The sequence below is a fragment of the Myotis nattereri genome (assembly GCF_964212035.1).
Source record: "Myotis nattereri genome assembly, chromosome: 17".
In the NCBI taxonomy this organism is placed as follows: domain Eukaryota; kingdom Metazoa; phylum Chordata; class Mammalia; order Chiroptera; family Vespertilionidae; genus Myotis; species Myotis nattereri.
In genome coordinates, this window is record NC_138092.1 from 11,866,875 (window position 1) to 11,893,557 (window position 26,683).

Consider the following 26,683-nt stretch of genomic DNA (forward strand, 5'->3'; position numbering starts at 1 on the left):
TTTCAAAATATATTCCTATATTGATGAAGGCTCTCTCTGGGAAGCCATCTGTCTGAAATCTGTAGTAATAAAAAAATAAAATAAAAAACAACTCCCTAGGCCCTTAGATATTCATAGTGGTTTCTTCAGCTTTACTCCTTTCTCCTGCTCCTTTTTCCTTATTGTTTTATTCATTCATTTATTTACAAAGCACCACTAGCAGTGAACAAAATTAACTAGTTCCAACAATGATGGGTCTTGCCATTTAATAAGGAGACATATTAATAACAACAACAAGCTTTAGAGAGTTCAAATTGTGGTAAGTACTATGAATGAAACAAGGTTCTGAGATAGAGACGCTATAGGTTATGATTTTGAAATAAGCACTGGAATTACATTGCCAGTGTCCGAATCCCAGGTTCACCATTTACTAGCTGTGTGATTTCGAGCAAGTTAACTTCTCTGGGACTCAGTTTCTTTATCTTAAAATGTGGATAATAATAATATCTACTTTATAGAGTTGTTCTGATGATTAAATGAAATAATATAGAAAAGTTCCTGACATCTAAGCGTACATAGAAAAATGCTTGACCAATCTAAACATCCAATAATTGTTGTCTATGCATTGGTATCATTGCTTTGAATCAGCTAGTTAGGTTATCTTTGTTGCCATCTACACCATCATCACTGTCATCCATATACACTTACCTCACTTCATATACATTCTTTGTTCACAGGATTTACAGAAACTGATGTTGTGTGGTTCTGAACTCTAGAATCCTATAATCTACTTAAGAGATAGAGTGTAAGGATGAAAAGAAAATAGCAATAGAAGGTAACATATTTGAAGTACCAGATAAGGGATAAAGATAATGTCCTATAGGATTGTAGGCGAGAGGGAAGTTATTGTGAACGTATAAAGGGAAGGCTTAATAGAGGAAATGGATTCTTAAGAAGGAGGGCACTCCAGGCTGAGAGAACAGCATGAGTGACGATGTGGAGGCAAGAAGGTAATTGTGAAGTTCTATAACGGAGAATTTGACAAGAGGAGTGCTGAGGGATGGGTTAGAGAGGAAGTCCCAGAATTATTGGTTAAATTATTCAGTAGGAAGTGGTCTGCCATGACCAGATTCTGAGCTAAGGTGATCAAATAAGATTTTTCTCATTCATCTCCTGAAGTCCACTGCTTCATACATTGCTTTCTTTCACCTCCCCTCATAGTCATCTTGCCAGTTGCTTTCTAACTGGTGGTGCTACCTACAATCTCTCTGCTCTCTCATCCTCTACTCCTACTGCCCATTTTCCTCATATCGAATTTTCTCAAGTGCCATTTTGTAATCTGCTTGCTAAGAAAGTTCTTATAGTTTTCCATTGTCTAAAGCAGTATATCTCAAACATTAGTGTGAATGAAGATTACCGGGAGTTTGTTACAAGTGCAAGTCGCCGGGTCTCACCTTCAGGTAAGACACTCCTGGCACAGGGCCTGCCAATCTGTTTTAACAAGTGCATTAGGGATTCTGATATAGGTGGTCAATAGGCTCTGCTCTGAGGAAGTTCAGCATAAAACTAAGAATTCAAGTTTCTTAACCTGCCATCTAGAACCCTCCTGTATCCTGCCTTTCCAACTTCATCTTTCACTGTTCTCATCAATAGATCCTTTGTTTGAGGCAAATAGGACATTACCTTTTCCATACACTTATACGTGCTTTTTTTTTTTTTTTTTGTCTTTTGTGCCTTTTTCATTTATGTCTCCCTCAACCTCAGTGTTCTTACTGCCATTTCAACAAGTACAAATTCTAGCTTCTTTCAGTCTTGGTTCAGATGTGCCTGAAAGATTTAGAAGGCAGATTTCAAGTTTAACTGATCCTTATATCTACTCCCTCACCAAGGGACCTAAATGAGTACCTTGTAAATTATTCAGTTCATTTGTTCCTTCCTTAATTCCTTCTTTAGATATTTATTGAGCGCCTACTATGTACCAAGCACTATTGTGAGTGTTGGTGATTAAGTAGAAAAATAGGAAACATTCAGAAAGTCTGTTTTCATAGACCTTACATTCTACTGGGACAAATGTCTGTAAGTAAATATTAAAAGTGTTTTAAGAAGAGTAAACTGACAGTGCTATATGTTATAAGTTAGGAAAGGAAAAGATCAGTGAAAGAAGCTAATTAAGGAACTCTTGAACTAGCCAGTATAAAGTGGGAAGGGCCAATAAAAATAGGAAATACAAAGGAAACAGTAGGAGTAATTGTCATTCTTTCATCAGTACTTGGTGGGACCAAGAAGGTATATTTAACATCTGAGCTTTTTGAGAAGGAACAAATAAATAAAATGTTAAGGTTTAGAAGTGGTATTTTGGGGGAAATATTTTTAAATGATATGAAGATCTTTTAGATGTGTGATACTGATAATAAGACATCCAAATAGAAATGCTCAATAGAATTAGAAATTTGGAGGTCTTGTAAGAGCTCAGCCTTCTCCAATTTAACTTATGAATATTGTTTCAATTTCAGCTGTCCCAAGGCCAAAATCCTCCTAAGAAATACTCTATATCTCACCCATTTGATTTTCTAGGGATGTGGCAATACTCCATGTCTTAGCTTCATTTCTCTATTTTCCAAGTGTTTGGCTAGAATGAGGTCTAGGCCCAACCCCAGAAAACTACCTCTAATTATAGCTCTCCCTTAAATAGTTCTTAGCTGATTGGGGGTTTGACTTGCTGGAGGAACAAGGAAGACATCATAATTGCACTAGAGAATCCTTTAAATTTTGGTATGGTGGTGACTGTCATCTCCCTATGTGAAGATCACTACAGTCATGTATGTTTCTTGGGAAAACAGGCAAAGTTTTGAAAGGCAGAATGTTAAAGAATTAGCTAACACATAGATGGGTTGAGATGCTGCTTGCATTGTCTGGAAAATTATCTTTCTCCATTTTTGTAGTTGCCCAGGCCAAAAAACTCACATTATTTTTTACTCTTATTCTGCTCTCATAATACCCAACATCCATCATCAAATATGGCGTGTGTGTGTGTGTGTGTGTGTGTGTGTGTGACATAAAATTATATTGTCAACATAGTACAGGTCTACCAGGTTTTATTGAAATTTGCAGGTATTGCTTTTTTTTTTTACAAATTAAAGGTTTTTGGAAACCCTGTGTTGAACAAGTCTATCAGCACCATATTCCTAACAGCATTTGCTTACTTCATGTCTCTGTGTTACAATTTGGTAATTCTCCCAGTATTTTAAACATTTTCATTATTGTTTTTGGTATGGTGGTCTATAACCAGTGAGCTTTGATGTCACTATTGTAGTTGTTTTGGCAAGCTAAATTGACAAATGTATGTGTTCTATTGCACCAACCTATTAATCCCTTGTCTTTCTTGCTCTCCTTGGGCCTCCCTATTCCCTGAGACACAACAATATTAAAATTAGGTCAGATAACAATGCTACAGTGATCTTTAAGTGGTCAAGTGAAAGGAAGAGTCACACATCTCTCACTTTATATCAAAAGCTAGAAATGGTTAAGCTTAGTGGGAAGGCATGTTGAAAGACAAGATAGGCTGAAAGCCTCTTTTGCCAAACAGCCAATTTTTGAATGCCAAGTAAAAGTTCTTGAAGAAAATTAAAAATGTTACTCCAGTGAGGACATGAATGATAAGAAAGCAAAACAGCCTTATTGCTGATATGGAGAAGGTTTAAATTGTCCAGTTAGATGAAACCAGTCACAACATTCCCTTAAGCCAAAGCTGAATCCAGAGCAGGGCTCTACTAAGTCTCTTAAATTCTCTGAAGGCTGAAAGATGAGGAAGCTGCAGAAGCAAAGTTCAAAGCTAGCACGTGATGGTTCATGAGGTTTAAGAAAAGAAACTTTATCTCCATAACATAAAATTGCAAGGTGAAGCAGCAAATGCTGATGTAGGAACTAGAACAAGTTATCCAGAACACGCTAAAGTAATTAATAAAGGTAGCTACATGAAATAACAGATTTTCAGTGTACATGAAATAGCCTTCTATTGGAAGAAGATACCATCTAGGACTTTCATAGCTGGAGAAGTCAATGCCTGTTTTCAAAGGACAGGCTGGCTCGCTTGTTGGGAACTATTGTAGCTGGTGACTTTAAGTTAAAGCTCATTTATCATTCCAAAAATCCTAGGGCCCTTGAGAATTATGCTGAATCTATTCTGCCTGTGCTCTATAAATAGAACAACAAAGACTGGTTGGCAGCACATCTGTTTACAACAAGGTTTACTGAATAGTTTAAGTGCAATTTTAAGAACTGCTTAGAAAAGAGATTTCTTTCAAAATAGTACTTCTAATTGACAATGCACCTGGTCACCCAAGAGCTCTGATGGAGATGTGCAATGAGAGTAATGTTGTTTTCATGCCTGTTAACACAACAGCCATTCTGTAGCTCATGGATCAAAAAGTAATTTTGGCTTTCAAGTCTTATTATTGAAGAAATACATTTAAGGCTTAGCTGCATAGGAAGTGATTCCTCTAATGGATTTGGGCAAAGTAAATTGAAAACCTTCTGAAAAGCATTCACCATTCCAGATGCCATCAAGAACATTCATGATTCATGTGAAGAGATCAAAATATCAACACTAACAAGAGTTTGTAAGACATTGGTTTCAGCCTACATGGAGGACTTTGAGGGGTTCAAGACTTTCAGTGGAAGAACTAACTGTAGATGTGGTGGAAACAGTAAGAGAACAGGAATTATCAGTGGAGCTGGAGATGTGACTGAATTACTGCAATCTCATGACCAAAGTTTCACAGCTGAGGAGTTGCTTCTTATAGATGAACAAAGAAAGTTTCTTGAGATGGAATCCACTCCTGTGAAGTTGATGTGAAGATTGTTGAAAGACAACAAAGGACTTCGAATATTGCATAAGCTGAGTTAATAGAGCAGCCTCGGGGTTTGAGAGGATTGACCTCAATTTTGAAAGAAGTTCTGTGGGTAAAATGCTAGCAAAACAGCATCACTTGCTACAGAGAAATTGCTCATGAAAGGAAGGAACACAGTGTGGCACACTTCATTGTTTTCTTGACCATTTTGCATTTCAAGTCCATTGCACTATTAAGGTATTAATATGACTAACAGGATCATTATGTAGCCTTAGTTCAATTTGGATTTGATCTGTCATCATGAAGTTAAAGGATAGCCAATAAGACTGTCACCCCATCCTTTAGCAGTCACCGCCCTGATCAGTCAGCAGTCATTAACATCAAGCTATGATTCTTAACAGCAAAAAATTCCAACTTGCTGAAGGCTCAGATGATGGTTATCATTTTTAGCAATAAAGTATTTTTAAATGTATTGGGTTGACATTGGTTAATAAGATCATATAGATTTCAATGTACATTTCTATGATACATGATCTGTATACTGCATTGTGTGCCCACAACCCAAAGTCAGATTATCTTCTATCACCATACCTGTTTCAATTAAGGTATGTACATTCATTATAGAAAATGCTATTGCACACTTAAAGTGCAAACATAACTTTTATATGCACTGGAATACAAAAAAAAAATCATGTACTCACCTTAATGTGATATTTGCTTTACTGTGGTGATCTGGAACTAAACCTTAATATCTCTGAGTTATGCCTGTAGATGCTCAATAAGAGTTTGTTGAATGAAGGATGTGAAATAAAATTTTATATCACATTTTGCTCAGTAGTTTTGGCAATGGCTCTTTTTTCAAGAAGCTCCATAAATATTTTATCCCAGTAAAATTATTGTAGCTAAAGTCCGCACATTAACCATACTTGACTGAATGTTACCTTAAAAATAAAGGGATGAGGGGAAGTAGGGGAGTGTAATGGGGGAATAACTGGTGATAGGAGGAGATTTTATTTGGGGTAGTGAGTACACAGTACAATGGACAGATGATGTGTTGTAGAATTGTACTCCTGAAACATATATGATTTTATAAACCTATGTCACCCCAATAAATTCAATAAAAGGAAAAATAATAACAACATCATTTAAAAATGGAAATTTTAGCCCTGGCTGGGTAGCTCAGTTGGTTGGAGCATAATCCCATACACCATATACCAAAAGGTTGATTCCTCTTTCGGGCACATATCTAGGGTACAGGTTTGATCCCCAGTTGGAGTGCATATGGAGGCAGCAGATCTATATTTCTCTTCTTTCTCTCTCTCTCTTTCCTATCTCTCTCTCTCTCTCTCTCCCCCCCCCCCCTTTACCTTCTCCTTCCCTTTCTCCCTTCCTCTCTCTCCAAAATCAATAAAAAAGTGTGTCCTCGGGTGAGGATTTTGAAAAAACAACTTTAACTCGTTTGGAGAGAGTTAAGTGTTAAAGGCTAGGAACTTTATTGGTGCTAATTTGGTAATACTGTTGTGAATGTGATCTAAAATTTAGCAATAACAAGAGGCATTCTGATAAGGTCATCTAGTAAGCACATACCAGCTATGGTTAAAATTTATTTTCTAATTCATGGCTTTTTGAGAAAGAGTTCTCAGGTGTGTCCATACTTGGTTACTATTTTAATGTTTTAGAGATGATGCTTGATATTTGGGAAGTGGTAATCTACATTTTCTTTCTGACTTTGAATCTTTTTTTCAAGTAGTCTGACAAGACTAAGAATATCCTTAAAGTGTAGGTTGGATTACCTTCATTAATATACAGAAAGTTACATTCTTAGAGCAGCAGGAATTACTTGGGACATATCAGCATACGAAAATGTACTGATGTTGTAGGGCTAGCCAACTGGGGCTATTGTTACAAACATTTACCTGATTTAAAGAATACTGCACATTTCTAAGAATTGAAGTGAGAGATTGATAGAATCAAAGCAGTTTTTATGCAGTAGCAAAGAACAACAAAGCCCTTCTAATGGAAAAGAAGAATTGTTTACAGGGCGCAAACAAGTGTTTCTCTTGGGCATCTTGGCCATTTGCATTTCAAGTCCATTGCATCATTAAGGTATTGATAACATGTAACAGATAGTTATTATATAGGTTAAGTTGAGTTTGGCTTTATTTGATCGGCCATTATGAAGTTAAAGGTAGCCAAACTGGTACAACTACTATGGAAAACAGTATGGAGTTTCCTCAAAAAATTAAAAATGAAACTGCCATTTGACCTAGTGATTCCACTTCTATAAATATATCTTAAGAAGCCTAAAACACCAGTCAGGAAGAATAGATGCACCCGTTTGTTCATAGCAGTGCAATTTACAATAGCTAAGATCTGGAAACAGCCCTAGTGCCCAACAGTAGATGGATGGATTAGAAAGCTGTGGTACATTTACACAATGAAATACTATGCAGCTGTAAAAGAGAAGAATCTCTTCCCCTTTGAGACACAGACAATAGATCTGTGAAGGCCTAGGGAGGGGGAGGAGTGGGGTGGAGGGGCAAAAGGGGAACATGTTTTCAAAAATAAAAATAAATTTATATATATGTATATACACACACATATCCATATAAAGGTTTGTAAATTACTCTATTCTATAAATTACTCACATCTTGATGAACTTCAGTAAAATCAGATGCATAGTAGAAAGTACTGAGATTCAGGTTTGCCTGGTAGAGAATCTACAGTTAATTGAACAGGTTTGTTTATACTTAGTAAATAGAGCATAAAATAATATTAGCTCAATATTTTTGTTAAATAACTATGTGGCCAAGGAAACTAACTACTGGATAAAGTTAATTATGGATATACTCAAACCATTTTTATTATTATTGAATATTAGGAGAAAACTCATTTTAAAAGCATGCTCCTGCTTTATGTCCATAAACCCTACAGTTTCTTTAAAGGAGGATATGTAATTTGAGAGATAAAATAATCAAATAGGGATTTGTATGAATTTTTATTGATAGAAATTTATCCAAGTTCAACTTTAATTTTCTTATCAGAAAATCAGGGTCATAGTTTCGAGGCAAAGGCCCCCTGGAATCGTTAATGAGCATATTCCTCTGCATTGCTGCAGAAACGGAATGCACTTCTCTGTGACTTACAGAGAACGTGTAGACTCGATAAACTTTCATCTCTTCAGGGTCAGGGCTGATTCAATCTTACGGCAAGTTTATGAGAGTGGCTGATGTGATACAGTTGTTTCTAGTAAAATCAGACTAGCCCTAAGGAGCCAGTCTAAGTCAGTCCCTGAGTAAAACTCTATGAGAAACAGACTCAGACTCAGACACAATTGTAAACGCTGATATAATGAGGACTTGCAGCTGATTTAATCCTATTGAAAATCTTTAAGCAGCCATGGGACAAAATGGTTTCCACATTGACATCAGCGGAATGAACTTTGGATTTCATCAGTATGAAGAGTAGTTACCTTGTACACACGGTAGCCACTTTTTAAGAATTAACATCATGGCCATTTCAAAGCAAGTTGTCTTTTCTCATGTAGAGCCATTGGTTTTGATTAAGATCCCAAAGTTCCCAGAATGTGTGAAGTTTTATAAAAAACACAAAAACAAAAAAAGAAACAGAATCCATTACAAAAAGCAAACAAGTCAAACAGACTTGGAAGTTAGGATAAATCAATTAGCTCTAGTCTCCTTGAACAAAAAATGACCAACCTATTCCAATTTTATACAGAGAAAAAGAGCGGGAGGGAGAAGGAGAACTTTTTCTGGGTTAAGACCTTGTATACAAAGTTTCGCCTGGAATTGATTTTTTTTTTCTCATAAATTTAGAAGCCCCTGAAAATAAGCTTATGCTGTGAAATCATATACCATGTATGTGTAAAAGAACAAACAGACAAAAGTCTAAAGGGCAGTGCTGCAGATAAAGTCGAAATAAATAGGATTTGAACTTCCTCATGTGTGTAGGTTGGTGCGTATACACTCTTTGTTGTTGGGTTTATCTTATTGAGACAGACACTGATAATGATCTAGGTATTATAGACAGTTTAGCACCAGCACTGGTGCCTTTTCATAATTTTCAACCTAAATTAGAACAATAGACCCAACACAGACTACGATAAAACACACCCTTGCCCGAACCATCTCCATGCTGCTTTTATTGCAGTTAACACTGTTCTGGAAATGTGAACATTTGAATTGATACTTAGCAGGCAATAGTGGCCTCAGACTGTTACTTCAAAGAGCCGGAAAGTAACTTCATGAAAGGGAAAACTTGAAACTAGTGTTCTTTACCATTCTTTCTGTTAAGCAGTGATGGGTATCATTAGTTCTGCTCTTTTGCATAATTACTGCAGTATTGTGAAAACTTTTTTTGCCTTCCGACTGGGAACAATTATATTATGTGGGATCTTGTATAACATTTGGCTTAGAGAAGTAAAATATAAAAAGCCCTTGTTTTCTAGCACTCCATATCTGTAGTACCCACATGCATAGAGTGCTTGTTTACGTTTATTTTTAAGTGAAAAATAAGGTGAATTGGTTACACTGAAGGAGATACTGCATATCAATGTCAATTTATTCTTTATAATTTTTATTTAATTTAATGTGCTTAGATACTCAGCACCTCCCTGATTTGCAATGGTATAAAATGTATAAAATGATAAAATTTTATGAATAGTAATGCTGACAACACTGCAAATCCAAGACTTAAAATATACTTTTATTGTTTGCTTGCTTGATTAAATTAATTGATCAAGTTTAAATTAGTCCCGATTGTTACAGCAATTTGCTATTTACCTCAGGCTTCCAGTGTAGACTGTCTGTGTTAAAAGCATAACACAGCCTCTCTCAGTAGCACTACCCCATCCTATACCGAAACCAAATTTCTAAGAGATAAGCTAGAAGAGTATGTTCGCAAATGTTTAAACAGCGAGGCACATATTTTTTCAAGTTTGTAAAAATTTTTCTTTGTAATTTTAGTATGTAAAACCATTGAAATACTGCACCCATTTTTTTTATTGTATTTGGTTTTGTAAGGTAGACAAAATTTTTTTTCTTTAAAAACACTACTACACTTTAGCAAGGGCAGTAAAGTTAGAATAAATGTCACAGTGACACACATGTGATTGTCGCTTTGATCTTGTGGTTTCACACTTGACTTTTTCATAATTTATAAGATGTTTAAATACTCTCATGATTGGTACAAGATATTTTGATAAGATTAAAGTATAACTATTGCATGTTGGAAATATTACTTCAGTGTTGCTGTTATATAACCATAATTATGATAAGAAGGTAAAAATATGTTGATATGTTTATGTTTGGTGTATAGTTAAGGTTTCCTTAAAAAGACAAAGAAATTTTTTAAAAATAATGTGACTTAATATATTGAAATAGATTCTGAATTACCCTTTCTTGTCAGCCATCAAAACAAAAATTATATTTATTTTAGTCCTTTTAATTCTCAAGTGGTTGGTTTCCGCATATTTTTCTTTAAATATCCATTTATTTGTAGCATTTTTATTAATGAGGTTGACTTTTGACTGTGCTCATAAAAAGGTCAATATGGCCAAACAAGAAGTTTCAATCCATCAAGCTTATATTTCTCCACTCCAAAATGCTACTGGAGAAATGATTTGTAATTAGTTTTATGCATCCTTTGATCTTGTCACATATTCAAGTGTGGTTTCACCAGCACTCCTAAGATACTGTGGCTCTTCCTGGATTCCAGGGCGAGCTAATAAACTTGCCCATCGCAATACATTAAAAGGAGGAACTCGCTCCAGTGCCCCAGCTACTAGGACACCTTTCAGCACCTTTCCCAAGGTGGCTCGTATCTGTACCCTATACACTGGGAAAGGATGGGAAAATGCGCTGAAATGATCTAAGAAGTAAACTATCAACTTGACATGTTTTCCTAGCTATTGAAAACCTTCTCATATTGAAACCCATTGATAGTGAAACTGTAGAATTCCTGCGATTTAAGTACCATCTGGTTGTGCTCAAGGCTTTAAAGCTGTTATCTCCGCATAAAATTTCTGAGTCCTATACTTTTTTCTTCACCAAACTATCCATTTTTAAGCCACAAATATTTTTCCAGCTCTTTCAGATTTTATCTAAAAGTATATTTTAACAGTATTTAAATAGTTCTTGAACAATAACAATTTATCTTGAGAGATGACATGCTGTGTTTTTTCATTTTATTTTAATTAGCCATTGTGGAACCAAATTCCCTTTTGTTTTAGTCTTTTGAATATTGTTTAATTATAGTTATCTTGCCAGATATCTTAAAGGTTATTTTACCAATACAGTTTCATTTAACATAACGCATATGGAATCAATAGCCAGTTTCCTAAAGTGAATGCTTGGAAAATCTTACATTCATATGTTAAGAGTACACATCCTTTCCTCATTAGTTGGAAAGTACAGGGATTTTGGCACAGGTTCTGTGTGGAAGCATTGTGCAGCTTTTATATGGATTTTGTTTTTAGCCTTTGATGACACTGTTTAGAATAGGAAGTATCTAATAAGTAAAGCATTTTGTCTCAAGTGCTGCCAGTGTGTTTAATATATGCCTGGAGGTCTGAAACATTATCTTCTTCACTACAGTAATATGCATTTAATTCTCTGAAAGCAGAAGGTCGAACTTTTAAAAGGGACACAAAGTACATTTTCAAACAGAATAATTCAAAACATATGGAAGAGGGGACCAGAGTAATGTACAGTTGGTTTTTATGGTTAAATCATGATCATGTTAATGCACACCAGTAGCTAATTAAAGAAAACTTTTATTGTTCATTTTAAATGAGTTAGGTAAAGAGTGGGAGAGCTGATGTAACAACACTACCCAGAGATACGTGTGTCTGCTGCATCCACTAACAGCCTACCAGTTTGCTATTTTTGACAACTTAAATTATTAGTCCCCTTGGACAATAATAAAACAAAAGTTATTTTCAGAATTATTGCATTGTGAACCTTTCTTTTTCCACAAAGGAATAGTAAATTGATGCCCAGGTTTAGGGCATAGCACAAAAAATTAATTGTAAAACTTTTCTCAGTAGCAGCCCAGGTACTCTTCAATATAATAGGTACGTGTACAGTAGACTGGTAACAATCCAGTGGATTTGTAAATGTCTCAGAAATCACCATCTTTCTTATTTCAGGTCTACCAATAGTGTGGAGGCTTAGAAAAATGGAGAAAATCTTGACTTTTAACTCAGTTTTAAGAATTTGGTTCTCTAGTACTGGGAAATTGGTACCTTTTTTTTCCTATAAGAATCAGAATCTTTCATCTCAGGTCATTGGTTCAAATTCCATTCTGCTCAGCAGTGACGAAAATTGGTCACCATCTGACTTCTGTTCAGTAGCCATGTGACCCGAGCCAATAGCTGCCATCCTGCCCCTGCTGGCTTTAAATTTCAGGCTTGGGCCACTTGACATTCACCAGAGTCTAATGTGGCAGGTCAATACGTAATAGGGTTGGACACTAAACGTTTTATCTTCACCTGCAGGTGGTTGGTTTTGTCCCCATGTTACCACTGATGGGGAACTCTTTCACTTTAAAGAAGAAGAGACTGGATTTTAAATAAAATCTGTAAATAATAAGAAAATATACTCTGTGCATAGAAAGTACTTAATAGCCTCATGTAGTAAACTACGGTCGCCTTTTTTGATTGAGAGAATAAAAGTAGTTGAGTTCTTATTTGATTTTGCCATAGAATTTAACCTAAAGAAATATTTCAGTTATGCTGTATACAGATATTTGGTTTGTAATGCCTCAGAACATGGGCGATAAATCATAAACTACTTATGCACTTCACTATCTTATTTTTTCATCTATTATTTGAGACTTCCTAGTTGGCAATTGATTTGTAGATGTATTCTAAATTTTTATATTAGGGATAACTGAAAGATTTAAAATTAAGCTATCATTTTGATAATTGCCTTAATTTTTACTTTATTAAATTGTTAAATTATGTTTATTCAGGTATTCAGTCAGCACACCACAATTATTAAGCTCTACTATGTGACAGGCAGTATGGTGTGTGCTAGGAATACTAATGCGTTTCCTTCTTATCCATAGCCCCCTAGATATCTGCCCGTGGAACTATAATTTCTTAAGCCTCAGTTTCCTCAGCTGGAAAATGGGGATCACAGTACCCCCTTTAAAGGGTTGTAATACTTAGTGATGAAAATATTTGTAATTTGCTAACAACACTTAGCAAATAATGTACTGAGTAGTATTTTTCTAATCCTCACCTAAGGATATATTTTTATTGATGAGAGAGAGATTGATTGAGAGAGAGAAACATCAATTTGAAAGAGAAACATCCATTGTGCCTCTTGTACACACTCCAACCAGGGATCGAACTTGAAACTGCAACCTTTTGATGTATGAGACCATGCTTCAACCCACCGAGCCACACTGGCCAGAGCTCAGTGGTATTTTACTTTTACCTTTAATTATTCAAGCTCTCTGAGACAAAACACAGTGTAAAAAGTTCTGTGACAATATCAGTTTGTGCTAAAAGCATAGAAGCTGGAGAGATTGGCATCATCTGGAAGGGTTAAAGAAGTCTTCGCAAAGCAAGGGACTCCTTTTTTCACATAGCCTTTATTGAGTGCCTACTACTTGCGTTCAATACATTAACTCTAACGCTGCAGCAACTCTGGCAGTTGGGTACTAATGTCTTGTATGAAGGTGAGGACCCAGCTGAGGCTGCGATGGTTGCTTGAAGTGCAATCAGCCCACAAGGTGGAGGATGCAGGTCAGGAAAGAGCCCATGAATATGTCTGGAAAGACCTTAAAGAGTACAGTACATGGAGAAAGCTGTTCCCACATATCCTAAACTAGGGACCCAGTGCACGAATTCATTCACCTTGAACTGTGGGTCGCGAGGCTGCGGTGGGCACAGGGGCAGGTCTTGGCCCATCCTCTGCGCCCCCACCATGGCCCCCGGTCCCCACTGCTGCTGCCTCTGCTCCCACGCATTGACAGAACCACACCCACTGATGGTGCAGAGCAATTGGGGCCAGCACCCGCAGCGGGTGCGAGCAGCAGCTGCTGCCCAGATAGCCCCTCAGGAGCAGGGAAAGGTAGAGAAGCCCGGAGCAGGGAGTCAGGGCCAGCAGCCACCACTCACACCTGCTGACAGCACCCAGCAATTGGAGCCGGCACCGGGAGCCAACAGCAGGTATGAGCGAGGCCTGCACCGGCAGCAGGTGCAAGCGCCAGGCAGGACCATGGTGCACAACAGCAGAGAATTTTCAGTAACCACCAGAGGCTCGCCCCAATGACAGCAATTGGCATCCCGGCTTGGTCTGGCGCCCCTGCTTACCTGCTCCACCATCCCTCTGCAGCCAACACCCACCATGTTCCATGCTCTGCCGCCTACTGCCAATGCCCACATGTTCTGCATGTGCCCCCTGGTGGTCAGGGCACGTCATGGCGACCGGTTCAGTTCTGCCATTCGGTCTATTTGCATATTAGAGTTATATATATATTAAAAGGCTACTATGCAAATCAACCAAACTGCGGAATGACCAGTCTCTATGATGCACACTGACCACCAGGGGGCAGACGCTCAATGCAGGAACTGCCCCCTGGTGGTCAGTGTGCTCCCACAGGCGGAGTGCTGCTAAGCCAGAAGCTGGGCTCACGGCTGGTGACCACAGTGATGGCAGTGGGAGCCTCTCCTGCCTTCATGGCAGTGCAAAGGACTTGACATCTCCCCGAGGGTCCCGGCCTGCAAGAGGGTGCAAGCTGGGATGAGGGACCCCCAACCTTTCCACCCCCCAACCCAGTGACTAATGTCATACACCAGGTCTCTAGTATTTACATATTAACATTCATTTATAATCTGCAGTGCAGTTTTTCTCATTAATATTTAATAATTTAATATTTTATCAGAAACTCACATATCATCAAACATTTATGGATCCTCTCATCAGTGTGCCCAGCACTGCACCAGCTCCTTAGTGATGGCCAGAAGTGAAATTATATGTCCCAGTCCATTTAGCAGTCCTCCATCTGGTAAAGAGACAGAACCATAACAGCTGCCCATTTGGGGGTATTTACTATGTGCCAGGCACTGTGACTGACCTCGTTAGCTACGTCAGCTCTCTGAATCATCAGACTAACCCTTTGAGATAGGATTTATTTTATCCCTGTTTTACAGATAAGGTTATGTAGCCTTAGAGAAGTTTGTAATTTGTCTGAACTCATGCAATTAGAAAGTGTTGGACTTGACCCCACATCTGTGACTCCAGAGCCTGTAAATTGGTTTAATAGGATCTGATACTGCCACAACAAAACATTTTAAGAGCAAATACATCCTTAAAAAGAAGCATAAGTAAAGTAAAATCACCAAGAAGGAGAGAACAGTTCTCAGACAAGTGTCGTTTGTTATGCGTATTGATGAATATTAAATGTGTGCCAGCTACAGCCAGCTCAGAAGGGCCACTCCCAACCTGGGAACAGCAAGGCATCCATAGAGTGGTTTAAACAAACTCGTCTCTTCAAAGAACAGGGGGAAATTGTTTTTGTTTCAAATAGCTCATGCTGGATTTTTCTAACAATAATCTGTATCTCCCTCAATTTTAAAATCAATAAACAAGAAATATTATTTGAAAAAATTTAATGACTTTGACATTGTTGTCTTGACTTAACAACCCTTTAACATTTTCACAAGCAACTTATAATAATTTTTAGCATGTGGAAAAATGGTATTATATTTATGAGTACCATTAAGGAAGAGCCTGTTAAAAGAAAGATAAGCAATACCCAGTACTTTGGGGAAATTTTTTCCATTACCAGTAGTAATATTAAATTAGAATGGTGTTGGCAATATTCTATAACCTTAAACTTTTCTTACCATTTTATTTACCTAGCAATTCTACTTCTAGGAGCCTGTCCTGAGGAAATAGTATTCGATGTTTGTCAGAGATGTTTGTTGTCAAAAATTGAACACTTGAATGTCTGATTATGTGGGAATGGTTGAATAACTTGTTTCTAACACAAAATGAAATATTGTGCAGCCTTTCAAAGTGGCATTTATGAGGAGTATATTAGCTTGGAAAAACATTGGGTAACAAAAGTTGTCTCTGCAGTATAATGTCAACCATAAAGGGGTGAGAGGAACCTTTGCACAGGTAGGCAATAAACTGGGAGGAAATGCACTAAAGTGTTACCATTGGCTTTGTTTGGTGATATGATGGGGGTTGGGAGGATTGGGGTTTTCCTCGGATTTTCCATGGTTACTTCGATGGAAAAGAAAGTGAAACATCTAGCTTCCAAACAGCATATAGCAGATTGATGGTTGGGATCCCGAAAAAAGTGGAACAAAGAACCAAACGCAAGGTCTTGGACCTGTGCTGCCAGGGTGGCCATCACTGCTGCCACCGGCAGGTGGTTCTGTTCTCCTCAGAGCGTGTCCTTGATGGAAGGCTCTGAGGATGAGTAGTCTTTTGTGCACCAAGAAAAATCCACCTTCAAAGGCTTTAATTGCTTACACTTTATTTGATCACTTACATTTACACTGTTTCAAATCATATTGTAGAGCAAAATAAACATTTTGAATGGCATACATTTATCTTAGTTTACTTTTCTTTGTCTTTCATAACTTTTCCCTATCTTTCTTACTATCCAGAAACCTATAAATCAGTTTTATAATGACAAGGGTAAACAGTGTAAACTATCACCTAACGTGTAATTTCAACCAACAGTAATCACGATTTGGAAACAGTTTATTGTACTACTTGGGAAATCACTGTAAAGAATACTAATTCTTTAAAGAGGCATGTTTTATATATACTACTTTTTTTTAGTCCAAAGAAAGAAAGTCGGACACTCAAAAGTGTATTTTAATGTTAGAAATGCAAATTTGATGCTTTTTCTCACATAGTTCCTTGGCATTTTAATATGAAAAATTTTTTGAATGGGCTCCTCGTTTGTTTTTATGATTATTATGTTATAAGTTACACTAGACTACCATTTTATAAACATGTTTATATAACATCCTTTATGTAATAACACTTGGAATGTAACTAGCTGAAAATGTTTTCATGTTTTTCCTTACAGATCTCTAAGCAAGAACAGAAAAAAATGGATACATTTGATGGGAGCGTGGCTGACACCTCATCTCGGTGCAGTGGTGCCCAGGACAGCGGCATTGGCAGTGACAGTGTTAAAATCAGAATAGTGCAAATAGAGCAACACAGTGGTACCAGTCAGCACCGCATCGCCCGTCCCTCTCACCAGTCATCCATTGTAAAAAACCTAAATTTCATCCCCTTTGACGTATTTATTACTGCAAGTAGGATCTCACTAATGACATATTCCTGCACGGCCTTACCCAAATCAAAATCGCAAGAACAGAAGGATAATGAAAAAACAGGCAAGAGCTCATTAAATCTCCCAGAAGATGATTCAGATGTTACTAAATCCAGTGAGGCATGTATTTCCACAGTCACAGCAGAAGATCTCTTAAGCAGCAATGTGCCGTTTCCCTCGGGGAAAAAATTAGGGGCCATCTCTCTTGAAAGTCTTCATGCAACCACAAGGTCATCTGCGAGACAGGCACTCGGTGTAACTATCGTTCGGCAGCCGGGACGAAGAGGGGCCGGCAATTTGCAGCTAGAACCCCTTTTACACGTCATTGTCTCCCAGCCGTCTTTGCTTCTGAGTTGTCACCACCGGAAGCAGCGAGTGGAAATGACCATTTTTGATGCTGTGCTTAAAGGGGTAGCCTCCGATTACAAATGTACAGGTAAGAGCCTTCAACTTTACTGGAGTGATAGAAACTGCTATTATATATTAAGTTTTATTCCCACTTTCAAGATTGATCAGCTGGCAGTCCAGACAAGACTTCTTTACAGAATATGTAATTTGGAAAGTTCATGTCCTACAGCTGAATCATGTTTAAGTAAGTGTTTGAAATGTATCAAGGTGTAAACCCTCATGTCCTTACTGTGCCTCTGAATATTCTTTTCTTCTTCTTCTTTTTTTTCCAGAAGCTAAATGAAACAGGTTTCTTTCTGGGCTATAGAAATGCTTGACAATTTCCAGTGATTGGGTAGCAAAGGGTTGTTTGGTTTTTTTCATAGTAATGGCCTGTAGGTGAGCTTTCCATGTAAATGCAGCTATCCAGGTAAAAAAAAGAACCTTAGAAAATGGCATTTATTGTTTTGATCTAATCATCTTGCTATATCAGCATAATAAATGCATTAGAGAAGGTTTATTTTTACACTCAGATGATTTAAAGATTTGTATACAAATACAAAACTCATGTATTAGTGGTGTTGGCCAACTGGCTCTTGTTGCCCCATCCATACCTTTCTTATAACCAGAAAGCATTCTCGTATATTATTATAATTTTATTGAACTTCTGACACCTGTTGGTTGAGATTAGGCAAGTGATCAGTGATTTAGATTGAAGACATACTGGCTGTTAAGTAACAAGGGCTTAAATAACAATGTAGAGTTAGCTATTTGGCCAGAAAGACTGGAGAAGGTGGCTGAGTCACCTAAAACGTGGTATTGGAAGAGGACCCTAGCAAGCTCAGGTCTGATTCAGGCATATTAATTATTGCTGCCAGGTGGTTCCATCTGGGAGAAGGAGGCCAGCAGTGGGCATTTGAAGAGTTTGTCCAGTCTGGTGGTTCATGCTTGGCATTAGGAGAACCATGCTGACAGGTGTGAGGATCAGCATTCAGCCCAAGGAAGTAAGGTCAAAGGAGCCCTTGCAAGTGCAGTGCAAGTCCTTGCTTTTGACAGGGTGACGGGCCAGTAGCTGCTCGGAGTAACCTAGGGTTACCTTTCAGACAGCCTGATGCTGCCTCTGGCTCCCACTGGCTCGCAAGGGCCAATTGCTACATTGGGTACTTGGAAAGACAGAGTAGTTGAACCACTGGTGGTTTAAGTCAGCCATAATGAGAGTATTTATGCCACAGATATTGGCAAATGCTGTCAATCAGCTTCCCTTTTCTGAGGGCCAATTGTTAAACATGTACCAGCAACCACTGCCTCCCTTCCTCAAACATGTTCTCCTTTACTGAGGCCTACAATATAGTAGGCATTTCAGGGGAACTGGAATGAGAGTGGAGTGAGGTAGTTGATGTTATGTGATTCAGAGACTTATGCCTGTATACCTGATACTTGCTTAGCATTGGCCAGAACTCGTTGCAGGATATGGAGAATGAAACTTCATTCCAAGCCCCTCCTTAAGTTCTTTCAGCTGTAGCCTCTTTATAGGTGGGTGGTTCAGTGGTCTCTACAAAGAGATATTTATACTAGATTCAGCAAAGTTATCAGGGCTCATATCAAAGATGTACATTTGAATCAGTTCCTAGGTCAAAATAATGAAGGACATTTTGTTTTTAAAAAGTCCTTGTGTGTAGGCTGGCATGGACCCCAATTTCAGTAGAGGAAGCTTAAAGTGAAGGTTATGAGCCAGAGTCAGTATAGGGAACTACACGTGGGAGGGAAAAGGCTTACATGTTATGTACTAGTATCTATTTAAATTATCATGTTTCTTAAAAATGCATTTAGCAATTTGGAGAAATTTATCAGAAAGAAAGTAGTTAAAATATAATGGCTTAAAAATGGAACTGGCATTTATTGAGTACTCTGTCTGTGCCAGGCATTGTACCAGCTGCTCTACATGCATGATCTCATTTAGTCTTTATCACAACTCTAAGGGAAATGTTATATTTCCATCTTACAGAGAAGGAAACTAAAGTTTGGAAAAGCTAAGTAACTTGTCCAAGATTACAAACCTAGCAATAAACGGCTAAAATTCAAAGCCAAGATTCGCTGGACTCCTGAGTCTTGTCACACAGCCTGTCTGGATCCCTAAAGTGGAGAGAAAGGTGACAATCACAATTCTCAGCCTCCAGTGTCCCACTTCCGACCATGCAAGTGTTTTATCTGGTGAACTTGTGTGTGTTAAATGTGCCCATGACGTAACTACACTGTAGACCTCCTCTTGGTAGTATGACACACCCGAGTTCAGATTCTAACTCTGTCACTTACAGAGGTGTGTGCCTACCTCATAGAGTGATCGTGCAATTGAAAGAAGATAATTCATGAAAGTACTTATCACTGAGTCCAGCAAATAGTAGGTCCTCATGAATGTGTGCTGCTACTGCTTACCTGTTATTATATAGTAGAAAGTTGACTAAACTGGGAAGCAAAAAGCCTGTAATAATAATATTGGCCCTGCCATTAACTAGCAAGTGATCTTAGCCAGGCAGTTCACTTCTTTGGGTTTCTGTTTCCTTGTCTGTAAAATGTGATGCCTATTCTAGATATTAACAAGGCCCATTACAATTTTAAAGTTTGATCAGTCAGTAATTTGGAAGTCATCTCCCCACACTCACCTTTCTAAAAATAAAGTATACTGCTTTCGCCTCAGAGTGGATATGTGTAAGCCATTACCCTATCAGATTAAAATTTATTTTAACTTCTTTTAAAAATGCATATTTTCTTTTGATATTCCAGTGGAGCACTAATTAATTTATTCAGTGTTTTAAATACATTTTATTAAATGCTAATGAAGTTACTTTTTAAAATAACTTATCTGGAGAATTTCTATTTTAAATTGCTTACTTGAATGAATTACTCAAGTCCCATTATCAATTTCTTTATCTAGAAACACTTCATGTTGCACTTTCCTTCTTGAACAGAAAGCACTGTTCCATGTCCAGTATTCTTTTGAAGCCCTGAAACAGCCCATGTGGGTAAGAAAAAAGAGAAAAATATGAATGAATATAATGTTAACAATTTTGGGAAGGAGGAGCTGGAAATGGAAGGGACCTATTCCATTTCTGGATTCTAAAGTGAAGGAGGCATTGCAGTGTCTTAATTGGAAAGACAAAAAGGGGCATCAATCACCATGACACTAGCTTTCGGAGAATGGTCAAAGAAAAGTCATCATAAGTTAAAAATGAAAGCGTATAGCATATGTCTTTCTGCAGTGTTCATGCATCAGGTCCTCAAATAACGTCATTTCATTCAACATCATATTTTTATAACATTGATGAGATACTGTAGGAACTTAACTCTTATTCATATCAATTAGCCTGTAAAATTGGTTTCATTGTATGTTGTGTTTCTTAAAGTCACAGAATCTATGGATGACACTAAGGGAGGACTTTCTGCACTTTCTCCCTTGATACTAAAATTAATCCTTTTCCATAAGGTAACTCAAGTGGCAGCCAGCCAATAGCAGTTTTAACATATATGTGCATCTCAGTGATTGCCCCAATTGAGTATGTCAGACATGACTTAATAATTTTATACTAATTATGATTAATGATTAAAGTTTAGCAGAATATGGAACTTCATGACCATGGGAGGCTGTGCCAGAGAAGCAATTTGGAAAAGCTTAGTATCATTTGTATGCAAATGATGGAGTAAGAAAAACTGCTTGGATACAGAGGAATGAAATAGGACTGCTCTTCAAATTATTTTTTCTAAATTATTTGTAGATTGAGCTCTGGCTGCAATTCAGAATAATTTTTAGCATTCTATTTACTTTATCTGTTTTTTGGCTTTATTTCTTTGTAATATATTTTACTGGTCGCTCTGGAGTTTCTAATTAACATGCCTAATCTTTTATTCTATTTAGTGGTTACATTTTACCGCTTCAAGGAAAATGTGGAAGCCTTACAACCGTATAGATTTCCTATCCTTCGCCACTTACATTTTAATTATCATGTAGACTATGTCTGCAGATATTGAAGACTCTATCAGATGAATTTTGATCTTTGTTTCAATAATGTTACATAATTTAAAGAACTAAAACAGGAAAAACTAGTATATATTTTTTATTTATATATACTGGTACATTTAATCCTCACCTGAACATATGTTTTTATTGATGTTAGAGAGAGAGAAAGGAGAAAAGAGACAGGAAAACAGCGATGTGAGACAGAAACGTTTATCACTTGCCTCCCGCACCTGCCTCAACCAGGGATCAAACCTGAAACCTAGTCATGTGCCCTGGCCAGGAATTGAACCCACAACCTTTTGGTGTACGGGACAAAGCTGCAACCAACGGAGCCTCCCAGACAGGGCAAAAACTAGTCGATATTTTATTTTTTCCTTGTACAGAGCTCTTCCTTCATTTCTCAAATGCCAAGTTTTCCTGTTATATTTTCCTTCAGCACTAAGAGCCTCCTTTAGCATTTCTTTTAGAGCAAGCCTTCTGGCAAGGAATTATTTTAGTTTTCTATGATCTGAGAGTGTATTATTTTCTCTCTATCATTCCTGAAAGGTATTTTTGCTGGAAATGGAATTCTGGATTGTCATGACTTTCAGCACTTCAGAGATACCGTGTGTTCTACTGTCTTTTATCCTCTGTGGTTTCTGAAGAGAAATCCATGTTAATTCCTTTTTTATTTCCATGTATGTAATATGTTATTTTCTCTATCTGCTTTCAAGATTTTTTTCTTTATTTTAGGTTTTCTGCAGCTTGATTATAATGTGTCTGGGCTTGATTTTTTTTTTAATTTATCCTGTTTGAGGTTCTCTTGACTCTGTAAATATATGTTTTGAAATTAAATTTAGGAACCTTTTGGCTATTATTTCCTTAAATGTTTTTCTGCACCAATATTTCTCTGCTTTTGGGACTCCAATGTTAAACTATTTTATATTATCCCGCTGATTACTGAGACTCCTTTGGTTTTTTTCTTTTTATCTCTGTTCTTTATATTGGATAATTTCTGTTGAATTTCTCAGTTCTAAAATTTCCATTTGGTTCTTTTTTGTCATTTGTTTCTTTTCTGAGAACTATATTTCCATTCATTTCCAAGTGTGTTTACCTTTACCTCATGAAACATAGTTATAACACCTGCTAATGCCTTAAACGCTTGTCAAGGCCACCACATGATAGCCACTGCCCTACCTGTTACACACACACACACACACACACACACACACGTGCGCGCGCGCGTGCGCGCGCGCGCGACTACCTTGCGGCAAAATTAGGAGAGAACAATAAAAGAAAAGTAGCTCTCTTGGAATTTTGACTGTTCTTGCCATCACTATGCACCACAACTTAGGACTCACTCTCAAGTCAAAGTAATAAGAGAAAAGACGAAAACCACAAGAAAAGTAAATGGGCCCTGGCGGTGACTCAGTGGCACACCGAAGGACCGGGAGTTTGATTCCTGGTCCAGGGCATGTACCTGGGTTCGATCCCCAACCCTGGTTGAGGTGCATGCAGGAGGTAACCAATTAATGTGTCTCTCTCACATCAATGTTTCACACACTCTCTATCTCCTTCCTCTTGCTCTACCTTCTCTCTCTTCCACTCTCTCTAAAAAAATCAATGAGAAAAATATCATTGGGTGAGGATTAACAAAACAAAACAAACAAAAAAAGAAAATGGGAAACTCACCACTATATAGTTCATATCTGCAATTTTGAGGCCCTTCCCAAATCTGCATTGTTCTTGTTTACTTTTCTGAGTTCTCAGGTATTTGCTTTTGTATTTTTTTCAAGGTTTTACTTGTAAGCAGCATGAGAGTTAGGCTGCAGTGAACTTATTTCAATTTTGCCTGGCACCAGAAATCCTGCAATTTAAAATAATAAAAATATTTCCTAGTCCATTAACCAACACATGGCTTTCTGAGAAACTTAATACAGGATTTCCCCCCAAAAGTGATACTTTAATATCTTTACATCTATAAGCACAGATCAGTTAAATGTATTGTAATGAATAATTACAGCTTTCAGGGAGTTGTCAGCATTAACTTGATTCTGCCCATGTCACCATTACACAAAGAACATGGCCAAATACTTAGAGGGTGGTAGTGGTGTTTTCTCTGTGTGTTCCTTAGGGATATTCTTTCATGTTTTATAAAATCGAGTTAGAAGAGGAAATTCTCTGAAACTCATTGTCCCTCCTATCTTGTTGCCTTCTCAGCACATGTGACTTGACATATATACATATATGTGTGTGTTATATACAATTTATATACATATATTAAAAAACCTAAATTTACTATGAATAGCTACCCAGACTAGATGATAGTCTGTGTTTATACCTATAGCTATATCTGTTTTAGAAACCTGAAGTGAAATAAGAATGATGAGTTGCTTATAATTTTCAGTGATAAAGCATAATCCCCAATCTGCACAATTTAGTTATCTTAAATTATACCAGTGATACCTGTGTGTGTGTGTGTGTGTGTGTGTGTGTGTGTAGCTTTGTTTTACTCTCCATGATTTAAAAAATGACAGATTAAAGACTAAGTTATCAAGGTGAATTTCTTTTGTGGCTATTAATATCAATAACCCATAAGTGGTTTTCTACCTAGTTCAGTTAGATAATACAAATGTGAGTTAACAGGTTTCTTTTTAAAATATTGAAATAATGTGCCAATAGGCTTTTCCCTGCCCTCCTCACCTGGAGCAACCTCTGCCCGAAGCGAGGTCTGCCAGCACTCTCATGTGCAGCAGCTGGGTTATTGGCAATTCTCATTTAAATAAAGATGTATGTAGTTGTTTTTAACATAATCGTATTAGTTGTGTTTATAAATATTTAAAAATTGGTATTTGTTTTGTTTGAGGTAATAGAGTCCAGATTGGAAATTGCCTCATATCTTGACTATGCAGCCCAAGGCAGCCTCAAAAAGTCATTTTTCTTCTTGTTTGTTTAGAGCTTTTGTTTGTTTTTGAAGAAATGACTGTGCCATCTGGTCAATTGTGGAGGAATTGAACCATCCTGGCGGAATTTAACTAACCCCTCTGCTTCCTTAGTACACAGTCAGTCAGCCCAGTATCTTATTACCTATTAATGTGTTCTAGGAACTAACAAATCGATTTGAAAACAATGCTTCTGCCCTCTTGCAACTTCTCTACCTTATTCTAATTTTTCAAGCATCAGCAAAACTAAAATACAGAAATTAAAGTTGATTAGAATTTATCATACTGAGAAATATGAGTTTTCTAAATGTTACAGCTATGACTTCAGGTTCAATTAAGAGGCAAACATGGAATAGAATCGAGCTCACTGTGGGGTTTTTTTGTTTTTTGTTTTTTTTAGAGCTCACTTTGGAGTCATTCAGTCCTAGGTTCTAATCCCATCTCTGCTACGTATAGCTGTGTAACTATGGGCAAGTTATTTAACTTCTCTAAACCTCAGTTCCTGATCTCTAATATGGGGATAATACTGACAGCAACCTCCTAAAGTTGCTGAAAGGATTAAATAATGTATATATAGCTCGTGGCTAAGTGTGTTGCACAGGGCTCAATGAATGTTACTATTACTATTGTTGCTTTTATCATCATTGTTAATATCTTCAATCCAATTTTAAAATAGTGGTTCTAATAGCAAAAATAATTCACATCACTTCAGTGCAATCTTTGCTATTGTGTAATTTTAAAAATTGCAGTTACAGTAATTGACTTCTTTACTCTTTTGTGAATTAGGTCTGCAGAAAATGTGCCAAAGACATTTGAGTAAACCAACAGTTGGAAAATCATAAACTGGCTTCTTACACCTCATAAATCATATCTTGATTTCATTTAGTTATTGTGACTTTAAGAGAAGGATTGAGTTACATGTCTCTTTAGAATTAAAGGTTTTGCTAATGTCCCTGGAAAGGCTTAGCATTAACCTGTGACTTTACCGTCATAATGATCATAACTTGAACATTTATCTGAAAATTTAGCTGCTGAGAACATTTCTTGCTGACCTATAATGTGAAATGAAAGTATTACTTTGACAGGAATAGCAAGTAAGTAGGTCTATTAAATGAGAGGCACTCAACGAGAATTGTGCTGAGAAAGTTAAATGAGAAGTGACCCAGCCCAGCCAATGTGGTTCAGTGGTTGAGTGACAACCAATGAGCTAGGAGGTCATGGTTCGACTCCCAGTCAGGGTCGGGGCACATGCCCAGGTTATAGGCTCCATTCTCAGTGGTGGGTGTGCAGGAGGCAGCCAATCAATGATTCTCTCTCATCGTCGATTTTTCTATCTCTCTCTCCTTTTCCCTTCCTCTCTGGAAAAAAATAAATGACCTAGCCAGTGGGGGAAACTAATGTATGGGGAAGGGTATTGAGATGAAAATCAGTAATTTTTACTTTTAGTCTTGGCTGTAATACTCTTGGCTTTTTTATGCAAATAACTAAATTTTTTGGCATTTTAGCTTTCTTATCTCTAAAATGGGTATAATAATATCTGTTTTTTATAGTTTAATCTGAGCTCCAAATGAGACAATATTTATGCAATGCCTTGGAACTATGAAACGTTCGTCAGCAGTAACTTGGGACTTCTGGAATTAGTATTAGTAGAAGGGAGAGCTTAATAGACCTTCCCTTTTGGACATGAGGAAAAGATTAGTGTCCTGGCCTTTTTGACACCCATTTTAACTAATATTTACTTAAAATGAATGAAAATGGGAGGAATCACTTAAGGCCACAGGTTTGGCCTTGATATTACAGAACTGACTTTGCTAAGAGAAGAGGCTCACAGTTGGGATTAAGTTGATCTTCCTTGGGTGTATATGATTACATTTCTTTACTAGACAGCACCCTGTATTCACGTGTACTGAATTTAATCAGATGTTGTCCTGCAAAACATCTGAAACCCACATTTGAATTTAACATAAAACAACCGAATAGGAAAGATATCAGAACACCACGGAACAGCATAGAAGACAAATTAAAAAGAATTTATTGAAATGCTATTTCATATATTACCTGCTGGTTAGCATCATCTTGTCAATGAAGTGGGAGAGAAGGAGGGAAGTAGGGAATCTCACCTACCCTGATTCCTTGTAAAGTAGTTTCTCACCACCTGCTCTGACTAGCTGTGGACTCTGCTTGCTCTTCCTGAAAAA

General features: G+C 37.3%; 1 protein-coding gene across 1 annotated transcript in view; it reads left to right on the forward strand.

Annotated features, from left to right (window-relative positions):
• The window catches only part of VPS13B (vacuolar protein sorting 13 homolog B), a 610,900-nt gene that overhangs the window by 397,923 nt on the left and 186,294 nt on the right, over positions 1 to 26,683 (forward strand). The window contains exon 34 of the mRNA XM_081111114.1: positions 16,914 to 17,601. Within this exon, the coding sequence (XP_080967240.1) occupies positions 16,914 to 17,601 (688 nt within the window). The remainder of the gene's footprint in view (positions 1 to 16,913; positions 17,602 to 26,683) is intronic.